Below are 12,954 nucleotides of genomic sequence, written 5' to 3' on the forward strand. Positions count from 1 at the left end.
ACCATATATGAAAATGTTCTTCACATCTTCATTTCTGTGTGTTTATGAGGATATTTTCGTAACATTAAGGTGCCGTTTGGATATGTGGATTTTAGAATCTTGGATTTCCTTAAAATTGTAGTTGGGAGACGAGAGAAGACTGCATCACTTCTCTTTAGAATCTTGGATCTAAAGTAAGAAATCTAGGTTTTAGAAATCTCCCCATCCAAAGATTGAAGCTTGAGATGATATCCTGCTCTATTGCTGACAGAAAGAAAGGCGAGAAAATAGAAAAGGACGGGTCGTCTCCTCACTAGGATTGGGAGGAAATCTAAGATTCTAAAATCTGCGTACCCAAACGGCCGCTAAAAGATCCTACTTAAGACCACAAACCTCTCTCTCTCTCTCTCTCTCTCTCTCTCTCTCCAATGTAAGTAGGCCTTTGACACTGAAGGACTGTCCAATACGAAATGGATTGTGACACAGTAACATCCGAAAAGCACTCCAAAAAGGAGCTGAATGGTAAGAAATTCGAACGGATAGTGACTATGATCCGATTTGGATCCATTTGACATTCTAGTTCCATGGCCTCTTTGGAGTAGCACTTGCTATGTCTTGATTGCTGATGTTTGTATTGTAAGCTTTGGCATTGCTTGTTTACTTGGAGAGTACCATGGAAAATGATCTGTGTGTAAACATTGTACTGAAATTTGTCAATGGGTGAATCTTGTCACTGTCCAGTTTCAAGTTTTTAATACGGATGTAGTGCAAATACACAAAGCAGAGATACCTGGCACAAAATCTTTGATGTGTCATGATGAAGAAAACTAAAAATAACCAAGTAGACTAAATTTTGCATAACATTTAGACTTCTTATGTACAAAATTGAGACAGCCCCTTTAGTCAGGACTACCCCTTCTAGTGACTACCCTTATAAACTACAGGGGGCTGTGCCAAGTAAAAAAGGAGCGCGAATATATTATTTCCCAAACCGAATTATCAAATTGAAAACTCAAAACATCAGATGAGAAAAGTGTTTCTAGTTCGTGGGCTAGAAATAAAATTCAGTCCACCGGCTAGAAATAAGATGGGCCATGTTGTTTGGGTGATGTAAACCATTCATTTGATGGGCCTTGACATAGATAGCACAAATCCGTCCATTTTTCACCTCCACAAATCGAAGGGTTAGGATGATCCTACGGGGCTTATTTTTTGGGCACACATCCAAAAAATGCGGGCCACTGCTTCTGGTGTATCCAGTCCAGTCGGCCGACTAGAAACACTTTTCTCATATAATATGAGCTTGGTCTTGATTCTCTTGAACATGAAGAAGCAAAAATCAAACTTGAAATCAGAAAAAGAACTAAAGTCCAGCCGTGAAAACCAGAGAAGAGACTATTCAGATATTCAAAACAGCAAAAGGAACAAAGAACAGAAAAAAACACTTTCCTATTTCCCATGCAACATTTTTCATACAAAAGAACACTCCATCCCATCACATCACAGCCTTGACCATCCTCCACAAAAACATATACACAAAGAACCAAGCATCCAAAACACAACCAAACCCTACCCTTCTCCACCCTTCTTCAACCAGCCTTAATGTTAGGTCTAAAATTGGTAACAGGTTATGGTAGGGCCGGAAGGGCTGATCTGACAAGCCACAACTGAAGGGCTAGTGGAGTCCTGCGCTGCACAAGCACAGACAATGATACAAAGGGTCAGAAGACCAACCTGGAGTGGTGCTCCGGACGGGCGCTTCGACACTCAAGTCAGTATGAGCAGGAGTGCAGAGCAGTGTCAGAGCAAAAAGCTTAGGCTTTTGATCTCAGATCCCTCACCTTAGCACAAGTGAAGGCTATTTATAGTGGTTCTGAGCCACCTGTCCAGGACAGGTGGTAGCCCCTGTATGGACCAGATCTCATACCTAGGAGGGGCAGGTGGAAGTCCCCGATTGGTCCAGGTGTCATACCTAGCAGGGACAGGTGTTGGCTTTGCAGTGGTCCCTGTGAGGGCCACGTGTCAACAGCCGATTGGTTGCAGATTTTGGACCCCATCACTTAACATCAATATTTTTGGGCTCTTTAGGCTCAGGTGGTGGGACCTTATCAATAGTGACAATCAGAACCCCATTCTGATAAACGGCCACGATTTCATCTGTATTCGCATTATCAGGCAACACAAACTTCCTCATAAAATTACCAACCCTCCTTTCCATCCTCACATACTTAGCTTCTTCTTCCTCCTCCTTCTTTCTCTCTCCACTAATTACCAAAACCTTCTTATCCTCCACTCGAACCTTTATATCTGTAATTTTAACACCAGGCATATCAATTACAAACACATACCTATCTGGGTATTCTATAACATCTGTTGGGGTTGAGGCCATGGCATTGGCCTCTTGGGCATGGGCACGTGCGGGGGCATTTGATGAACCCATTTCTTGTTCTGTGGGGGTTTCTAGCATTTGGTGGAGGGCTGAAAATAGGGGATTTTCTAAGCCCGTAATTCTCATCATGTTGGATAAGTACTTGTTCTTCTATACTGTGAATTGGGTTTTTGTTTTTGTTGGGTTTTGAAGAGGAAAGATGAGGGTTTGTTTTATAGGAGGGTGGAGGCGGTTTGCGAAGGGGTTCAACTAGTTTCTGAAGGGGTTCAACTAGTTTCTGAGAGTGTGTGGAACACTGGGGAAGTTCTACGCGGCATAAAAAAACTTAAGAAGTAATACTTGTCATTTAATAAAGGGATAATTACATTTACACCCCCTCTAGTTTCTTACACATCCACTTCCACCCCTATAGTTTAAAAAGTGACAAATACACCCATGTAGTTTCAATTTGTTTAAGGTTTGCCCCCTCAGCTGAAGATTCGTCCATAGATTGAAGGGTTAGAAAATTGGATTCGGGTATGGGCCCACATTATTCGGATGACCCAAGCGTTCATTTGATGGGTCCTGGCATAGATAGGGTGTGCCCAAAAAATCAGCTCCATCGGATCATCCTAACCCTTCAATCTATGGACGAACCTTCAGCAGAGGGGGCAAACCTTAAACAAATTGAAACTACAGTGGTGTATTTGTCACTTTTAAAACTATAAGGGTGGAAATGGATGTGTCAGAAACTAGAGGGGGTGTAAATGTAATTATCCCTTTAATAAAAGGATTGTGAAGTTATATCTATACTTACAGTCGAGGTGGCTGTCCCATGTAAAAGTAGGGGTGCAAATTTATCATTTCTCTTTTAGCAAAAAGGAGTCAATATAGTTTGCTGTTTTTTTCTCTTCCAAAAGAAAAGTCCTCTCAATCTACAATAGACTGATAGAGTCTACGGTGAATTTTGTGAAAGGACCAAAATTACCTGAGAAATGATAGACTGAAGGGCGCCCCTGCAAAAATCAGCTTCAAGGGCGCCCCTATTAGCTAATTTCTGCAAGGTGTGGCACCGAACTAAGTGAATGATAGACTGAAGGGCGCCCTGCAAAAATCAGCTTAAAGGGAGCCCCTATTGGTTAATTTCTGCAAAGTGTGGCACCCAAAAAAGTGGATGCCTCCTGAAAAAGTGGAAACCGTGTTGACTTTGCATAAATCAACCAATAAGGGCCCCCTTGAAGATGATTTTTGCAAGGGCACCCTTCATTCTATCATTCTTCAAAGGGGGGTGATATTTTCACTCCCCTGCATTACGCATGCGCCCCCTATAACCTGATTTTACGTGGACAGTGGGCAACTTTAACTCTTTTTTACGTCAAATAACATAATAAGAGGGGCGCATGTGTAATGCAGGGGGAGTGAAAATATCATCGCCCTTCCTCAAAATACCTTATAAAAGATCAAAATACACATGACACTCAATGATATGTTTGAATCAAGGGCAAAGGAAAAAATCATTTCTATATATAGTAGCAATGTGGGCCCATGCTATGCATGGTTTTGCAAAATGGATCCCACCCCATCAAAACATGTGGCTGGCAAAATGGGCCCGATGCATGAGTTTTAGTTGAGCTGGTGGGACCTACCCTATCAAAACATATAACAGAATCACGGGTAATTTTCATCAATTCACATAGAAGGATATTACAGTCTTTCTATGAGTAAAAAAAATCTACCATAGGTATTTTGGTCACAAATTGATAGCATGGGCTGATTTGCAAAATTCACTCAAATGTGATTGACTTTTTGTAAATTGTTAAAATATATTGTGCCCCAAAAATCATTTCCATAGATTGATACTAACTAGACCTGGCAAACGGGTGGGCCGGGCCGGGTCAACCCCCGGGTGATGCGGGTGCGGGTCATACGGGTCGGGTTATCAAATGAACCGCATTTTTGCGGGTCAAAATTCTCGTGACCCGCGCGGGCGCGGGTCACCCTCGGGCACCCGCAAATATGCCGCAAATATGGGATTGTAATCACTATTTTGATTTGACAGCATATAATTTTCCTGTAATTGTCATAAAATTCCACAGGTTATTTGTATTTTTTTGGTAATTTTACAACCTATCACCATTTCTACGTAATTTTTCATTTAACAACTTTATAGTTTCGCTATTTTACTTTTTTCTGGTGTAATGATTACTTTTTTTTACCTTTTTACATTTGCTACCAACATTTTCGATGAGCGTATATGTGCACCCACAATGCCCACTTGCCGAGAAATTACCAAAAGAGAAGCTTGATAGCAAATTATAATAAAATAAAAATCACATTGAAATGTTAACAACACTGCTGGTCACTCTCACTTTATTAAAAGTATGGTATGGCCCACACCATAGGATGATCCAAACCGTCCATTAGATGGGCCATAGCCTAAATAGGTTATGCTCCAAAAATCATTTCCACAGGATGATCCTATCCCTCCAATCTTGATGTTAGAGGGTTGATCCTAACCCTCTATAGATCGGAGGGTTAGAATCAACCGATGGAAATAATTTTGGAGCATAACCTATTTAGGGTACGGCCCATCTAATGGACGGTTTGGATAATCCTACGGTGCCGGACATACCGTACTTTTTATAAAGTGAGGAGTTCCCTCGTAAAAAAACAAACAGCGTGAGTGACGATAACATTCTCACAAAAATTTAAACATACTGTAAAAATGCGAGTGCCCGGGGTTGACCCGACCCGACCCGTGTTTTTGCGGGTTGGGTCACCCGCGGGTTGATTTTTCACGGGTCACAAAAACTTAGACCCGTGCCCGCAAATTTGCGGGTGGGCCGGGTCAACCCGCGGACACGGGTCACTTTTGCCAGGCCTGATCCTAACCCTCCGATCTGTAATGGTTTCCATCATATCGGTACTTCTACAGATCGTAAGGCTAGGATCATCCTGAGGAAATGATATTTTGGGCACAACTTATTTATGCTTTGTCCATCAAATGGACGCCTAGGATCATCCTCTGGTGTAAGCTGTACCGTATTTCTTGAAAAATACTGGACTATATGAGCTTACACCATATAAAATCTCAATTTGTCATTTAAGAAAAAGTTGGGGTACCTGTGTGTGAAATCATGTCTCTTGAGATGGCTTTGGGCCCATCCAAAGTAGGGATTGTAACTCGGGCCGGTTGGGTCAAGTTAAGACCAACCCGAAGCATCACTCCCTCAACTCTCAACTCGACCCAACTCGACCAACCCGATGTAGCACTCCCTCAACTCTTAACTCTACCCAACTTGAGCCTCTTCTCGAGGAGGGTTAACCCAATCCTATACCAAACCTACCCAAATCTGGTCTTGATCTCAGAGAGTCGATATCTTCTGCATAAGAGAACGGATTACTCTAAACTAAGTTCGATGAATAATTCATTTTCCTACGGAGAAGTTAAGATCATCTGACCATCCTAGGGCGGATATCAGTTGGTAGGAACTCCAGCAATCACCGTATGGCATCCAAAATGCATAAGTGGGGCCAACCAATGATTGTTAAAAATCATTTCTATTGGATGATCCTAGCCCTCCGATCTATTGAGGTTTCCATAATATACAGTTTTTCTATAGATGGGAGGGCTAGGATCATCCTGTAGAAATGATTTTTTGGGCAAAACCTATTTACGTTGGGGTCCATCACATGAATGGTTTGGATCATCCTATAGTGTGGTCGGTATACTACTTTTTGAAGATTAAGGGAGTATAAGTGCTTACACCAATACGCCATATAAAATGTAGTTAAGAGGTGTTATATGGTGTAAGCCCATATAGTATCGTATTTTTCAAAAAGTATTGTAGTGACAACACTATAGTATGATCCAAACCGTCCATGTGATGGGCCACAACATAAATAGGTTGTGCCCCAAAGATCATTTCCATAGGGTGATCCTAGCCCTCTGATCTCTAGAGGTTTCCATAATATACATTCCACTATAGGTCCGAGGGTTGGGATCATCCTATGGAAATGATTCCCTTATTCTATACTATGGGATTTGCTAGGGTCCATCGCATAAGGCATTTCGTGGCTGATCTGTGGCAGGTCTAACAGGTGCGGTTGGTCTGACATGCGACATATCAGCCTCGAAATGTCTTTTGCGATGGACGCTAGCAATTCCCCTATATTATTTTTCCATGCCATTTTTTTTTGTGCCGTATCACATTTTGCTAACTATGGGGAAACATGCTCACAATAAATTCGGAGATTTAATTGAATATTTAATTTCCACTCAAAAAAGGAAAGTCTACCCCTGAAGAATCATTGCGTGAGGGAAGGAATGAATTAGAAACATCACAAAAAAAGATTCAGGATTAATAACAAAACATGGAAAGTTATCCTCTATTTAATTTCATGGGAAGAAGAAGCTTGTGTCTCCTTCTATTTAAATGAAGCACGCCCACATCATCTTCCATCCCTCTCCATACATTGCTTACAAAATTTGGTGCCTCAAAGCTCATCACAATTGTAATCTCTCTCTCTCTCTCTCTCTCTCTCCCTCTCCCTCTCTCTCTCTCTCTCTCTCTCTCTCTCTCTCTCTCTCTCTCTCTCTCTCTCTCTCTCTCTCCATTAGAATACCTCTTGTGAAATAATATCTCTATTCTTTACTAAAGTGCGTGAAGGTTTATATACGTCCATTTTACCTCCACAAATCGTAGGGTTGGATGATCCTATGGAGCTGATTTTTTGTTGACACCCTATCTATGTGAGGGCCAATCAAATGAATATATATATATATATATATATATATATATATATATATATAGAGAGAGAGAGAGAGAGAGAGAGAGAGAGAGAGAGAGAGAGAGAGAGAGAGAGACTGACTGTGTATATGGCAGGATGATCCTATGACTGATTTTTTGTACACACCCTATCCATGGAAGGGCTTTTCAAATAAATGAATGCTTTGGATCCCCAAAAAAATGTGGGGCCACATGTGTTTTTGAGCTATAGCTTAGATAAGCTATATAAAACACCACTAGTAAAAATAATATATCAAACTAGAAAATCTAATATGGATGAACCTTATCGACGTCCATCCGATAAATATCGGACCGTGAGAAGTCCTTAACTAGATAAAAAAACTCCAAAGAAATCAAAGAAATTGGATATCTTTCTCTATGATCAAACAGTAACAAACTTTGTATATATATGGGGTTTAATTTACTTATGCTATCTTTCCCTCTCTCTCTTCTTGTTCTTTTTAGTTTGTTGAACCAGGACCAAAGACATGGCACCACATTGGATCGTTTGTGCCAACACATTACTACTGTTGTCCGCGGCTCTTCCCATCATCTCTGCAAGTAACTTTTCTTAGTTCTCAAATCTCCTTTTTTTTTTTTTTAAAGTTACCATTAATTAAATAAGAGATGATTAAAAAGGCAGTTCAGGGCGGTAAGCTATAGAGATTTGACAAGGCGATCATCCAAATCATTTGAACTTCTATGAATAAGGTTGATATTATATTTACGTAACATGGGTTCATTGTTTATAATTATGCAGTGCATATAGGGGTTTGCTATGGACTGAATGGGGATAATCTCCCAGCCCCAACTGATGTTATAAATCTCTACAAACAAAACGGCATCGAGATGATCCGTATCTACGAACCCAACCCTGCAGTGCTCCAAGCTCTAAGTGGATCTCAGCTCAAAGTCGCAGTCGGGACGAGGAACGAAGATCTATCTAACCTTGCTGCGAGCCAAGATGCAGCCACAAATTGGGTATCAAATAATGTCCTCCCCTACAAGGGTGTTGATTTCCTCTACGTTACGATCGGTAACGAGGTAATGTTTTATAATTTCAACATAATTTAATTTTTGATTTATTCAAAGAGACACTTCTTTCTGTTTTAAATGGTATCCTCCCCTTTGCATTACTGTGAGCTATCTTTTCTTCCACTTGTATCTTTCCCATTCTCTTCTTACATTTCCTAAAATAACCCACAAGCAAAATAGCAATAATATCTCTATAAGATAAGAAAGGAAGACAAAATCCTATTAGAATATAAAGAAACTGCTATTAGCTATAAGAAAGGAAAAGGGCAAATCTTATTAGAATAGAAAGCAACTCCTAATAGGAGGAGAAAATAGGCAACGTTCTCCAATCTTCCTTCTGGTATGCAATCAACGTTTTCAAATCATGGAATAACCTTTGGCAATCTCAAATCTTGGAATAACCTTTGGCAATCTTTCTAATTGTAACATTTGGTAATTAAAGGGTGCATGCTTATAATAGCTCAATACAGTATATCCTTTGGCAAGCTTCCCACAAGAAAACACTAACCAAAAATAACTTTTACTCACGGAAACACAGCGGCTTCCGGACTTACCTTTTCCATAAATTTTGGTGATACGCATCTTCAAACTCTTGGGCAATTTCCTTGGATCACATCATATTGACACTTCTCTTTCATTTTTTTCCTCTAAGTATGGGCGCGCGTACCCTTGATCATAACATAGGTATTGTATCCTCAGGATTTTATTTACTGGTAGCCACAGCATAAGTGGGAAAATTAAAGTCTTTAAGGCTCTGTTTCTTTCTATATAAAAACTGGGGGTAAAAAAATAAAATTGTACACCCATTTTTACACTAAAAATGAGCATAACATTTGTTTTATTTCCATTTTACGTCGAAACAGAGGCTAAGAGAAAGACTTAATTGGTTCTCTCATTTTATTGTCTCTTTGTATTTCTTACTCTATTTATTTGTCTCCACCATTTGATCATTCATCATACCAACTTGTCCCAACAGGTGATCCCAGGGGAAAATGCCCAATATGTCGCCCAAGCAATGAAGAACATCAAGACTGCCCTAGACACCGCGGGTTTAAGTATTAATGTGACCACCGTGGTCGGACAACAGGCCATTGCCACCTCCTACCCTCCTTCACAAGGCTCATTCACCTCCGACTCCATTGACGCCATGACATCCATAGTTCAAGTCTTATCGAGCACGAAATCCCCTCTCATGATCAATGTGTACCCTTACTTTGCCTACGCCAATAATCCAGTTGATATTTCCATGGACTACGCATTATTTTCAGCCCAACAAACCGTTGTTCATGATGGGGGCTCGGATTATCAGTTCTTGTTTGATGCCATGGTGGATGTTTTCTACGCCGCGATGGAGAAGATTGGGGGACAGGATGTAAATATTGCAGTGGGAGAGAGTGGTTGGCCTAATGCAGGCAATGGAGACATTACAACTCCGAGTTTGGCCCAAGCTTATAATCGGAATATGGTGAACCATGTAATGGCAGGAGGGACCCCAAAGAGACCAGGGTGCCGTATGGATACTTTCATCTTTGCCATGTTCAATGAGGACCTTAAACCTCAAGGGGTTGAGCAGAACTGGGGCCTTTTCTATCCCAATATGTCCCCAGTATACCCCCTTTTCAATTGATTATGTTACTCAATAAATAAGGAGAGAACATATATTTTCTCTTGTATGTCCTTATCTTCTTATATGGGAAATGCACTATATTGAAAACTTACGTTTACTTCTTTTCTTAAGTAAGAAATTGTTGTGTGTGTGTGTGTGTGTGTGTGTGAGAGAGAGAGAGAGAGAGAGAGAGAGAGAGACGTAATAATCTGCACATTTCATGTATACGCTCCCACGTAATTTAATATATGACAAATCGTATAATCTGTAATAATCTGCACATGTCATGTACACACTCCCACGCAATTTAATATATGACAAATCGTTTACGTATCTCTGTCCAGCTTTTAATTGCTATTGAATTTTGGGAAAATTATATTTACACCCCCCGCTCTAGTTTCTGACACATCCACTTCGACGCCTATAGATTTAAACATGACAACTACACATCATGTAGTTTCAATTTGTATAAGGTAGCCCCCTCAGTTGACAGTTCGACCACAGATTGAAGGGTTACGATAATCCGATGGAGCTGATTTTTTAGGCACACCCTATCTATGTCAGGTCCCATCAAATGAACGTTTTGGATCATCCAAACAATGTGGGCCCATACCCGAATCCAAACACTACCAAAAACACAGTGGGCCCACATTATTTGGATGATCCAAAACGTTCATTTGATGGGACCTGACATAGATAGGGTGTGCCTAAAAAATCAGCTCCATCGGATCATCGTAACCCTTCAATCTGTGGACGAATTGTCAATTGAAGAGGCCTACCTTATACAAATTGAAACTACAGGGGGTGTAGTTGTCATGTTTTAAACTATAGGGGTAGAAGTGGATGTGTCAGAAACTAGAGGGGGTGTAAATGTAATTTTCCCTTGGATTTTTAGGTTTGTATTACATGAGAAATATTAACGAAGAGACCAAGGCCATGTTTGGTAGCCATGAATTTTCTTTCCATGGAATATTAGTTTACACAATGGTGAAAGAGGGCGGAGAAGGGAGGGATCTAACAATGCTGAGAAAAGGTTGAAGAACAAGGAAAAGATGAAACTCTACCCAAAATATGATTTATTTTTTCCATACTTTTGCCACATCTCACCTCTACCGGTTCCCTCTCAAGTATCTCCTTCTCTCACTACATTATAAACTATTATTGCATGGAAAAAAAAATTTCACGATTGTCAAACATTAGGGGTGCAACTTGGGTTGGGCTCAACCCGAACCGGACGGGTTCAACTCGATTTTGGCTCGAGTTGGGTTGGCATTTCCTCAGGTTGGGTTGGGAAATGCCAGCCCGATTTAATTTTTGGTTGGATTAGGGTTGAGGCCTTGGCAACCTGATCCGACCCAAACCTTTCCTCCGTCCTATAATTTTATCCTAATTTTCTTTGTATTATTGAATTTTCCTGTGTTTGACCAAGGTGAACCCAAACCAACCCTACAACCCGACCCGATTTTGGGTAGATGGTTTGGGTTAGGGTTGACCATCCTCACCCCGAGGCTCGGGTTAGGTTGGGTTAGGGTTGAGGGAATACTATCTCGGGTTGGGTTAGGGGTTGGCCTCAATCCGATCCAACCCTACTCGAGTTGCACCCCTATCAAACATGACCTCAAGTATTGACAATATCTTTTAAGATTCTCCTGTAGCCATTGAAGAAAACAAAATCTTTAAAGAATATTTAGAAAATTAATCATGGAGTCACATGCGTTTTTCTCTCCATTGGAGTAATGGAAGGTCATCATTAGGGTTTATCCTTAAGCACACGTTTGTCACATGTACATGATAAGGGCTTGATTTGGCCAAAGATAGTAAATTTAAGCTAATGCCATTGATCCCACAATATTATTAGATGATGCTGGCTGAGATTACTGAATAACATCTTTTACAGTTTTCGGCTTTTATCATTCACTGCACCTATAAAAGTTGAAAGAAGCCATTTTAGGAAAGGTTTATTGGGCCTCATGTCTAATAAATTTTATGACAAGAATGACCCTTTCTTCTTTATAGAATAAATAAACATGCCCTTCATAGCCCAAAAATTTTGGACCTAGTATCAGTTAACATGTGGAGGAACCATGGTTTTAAATTTCGAGCGAAATCCGAAATTTCGGATTTGGTGGAGACCGACACCGAAATCAACCAAAACAGAAACGGTCATTTATTTTGGCCGAAATTCAATATTGAATAAAATATTGTTTTCAGGTTTTGTACCAGATTTCGACCAAAATTTCAAAATTTCGGTCAAAATTTCAAAATTTCAGGGTCCGAAACCGAAATTTTAAACCTTGGGAGGAACCATTAGGTTGCAGCTACGTTGTAAATCGCTACTAAGATTTTTTAAGGCATTATTGAAAGTACAACATAGTGACCTAGGTACATGCTAAATAGAAATAATGTTTGTAAAATCAAGGATTGCAGATTATAAATAATTAAGATTTAATTTTTAATATCCTAAAAAGACGTTTTCTTTTGTCGCCCTTGATCAAAGGGCTAGGATCATCCGGCCATGATGAGATTTGTGGCGATGGATCTGCTAGACTTGTGGTGGCCCACCAGCAAAGGAACAGATTCACATGCCACGTGGCTACGTAAAGACCAGTATTGTCTTTTGTAGTTTTTATATGTGCGCGTGAAGTCAAAAGTACAGTGGTGCCCACTTCATAGGACGATCCAAACCGTTCATTTGTTGGGCCACAATTTTAATAGGCTGGGATAATCCTAACCCTCCGATCTGTAGATGGACTGCCCATCCTATTGAGATGATCTATTTGGTGCAGCCTACTTATGTTGTGGCCCAACAAATGAACGGTGGATCATCCTTTGAAGTGTGCCCCACTGTCCTTATTTGAAAAATACTAGACTTATAAAATCTCTGTCCTTTGTTAGGTCAGGAAGAAATGGGACATATCTGTAATTTAAGAAAGGAATTATATTGTGGCAGGCAGTGGGACCCAGATATCTGGATGATCTAAGCCATTCATTTGTTGCTTCCTCCATCATACATAAAGCCATTACCAAAAATCTTCTTCATAGGATGATCCTACAAATCGAACGGTTAGGATCATTCCAAGGAGAACAATTTTTTGGGCATTGCCTATCTATCTATGGTTGAGGCCAACAAAAGAATGGTGTAGATCATCCTAATAGGTGGGTCCCATTCTATGTTT

General features: G+C 40.3%; 1 protein-coding gene and 1 pseudogene across 1 annotated transcript; one reads left to right on the plus strand and one right to left on the minus strand.

The window, feature by feature from the left end:
- Positions 1–1,356: 1,356 nt before the first annotated feature.
- Positions 1,357–2,617, minus strand: LOC143858128 (17.3 kDa class II heat shock protein-like). Its single transcript, XM_077368761.1, has one exon. The coding sequence runs from the start codon at positions 2,495–2,497 to the stop codon at positions 2,036–2,038; it is 462 nt and encodes a 153-aa protein (XP_077224876.1). The 5' UTR covers positions 2,498–2,617; the 3' UTR covers positions 1,357–2,035.
- Positions 2,618–7,764: 5,147 nt separating this feature from the next.
- Positions 7,765–9,890, plus strand: LOC143857600 (glucan endo-1,3-beta-glucosidase pseudogene; annotated as a pseudogene).
- The last annotated feature ends 3,064 nt before the right edge of the window (positions 9,891–12,954 follow it).

This window comes from Tasmannia lanceolata, unplaced genomic scaffold, assembly GCF_043159265.1.
Source record: "Tasmannia lanceolata isolate RefF3 unplaced genomic scaffold, GAP_Taslan_0.1 ptg000025l, whole genome shotgun sequence".
Lineage (NCBI taxonomy): Eukaryota > Viridiplantae > Streptophyta > Magnoliopsida > Canellales > Winteraceae > Tasmannia > Tasmannia lanceolata.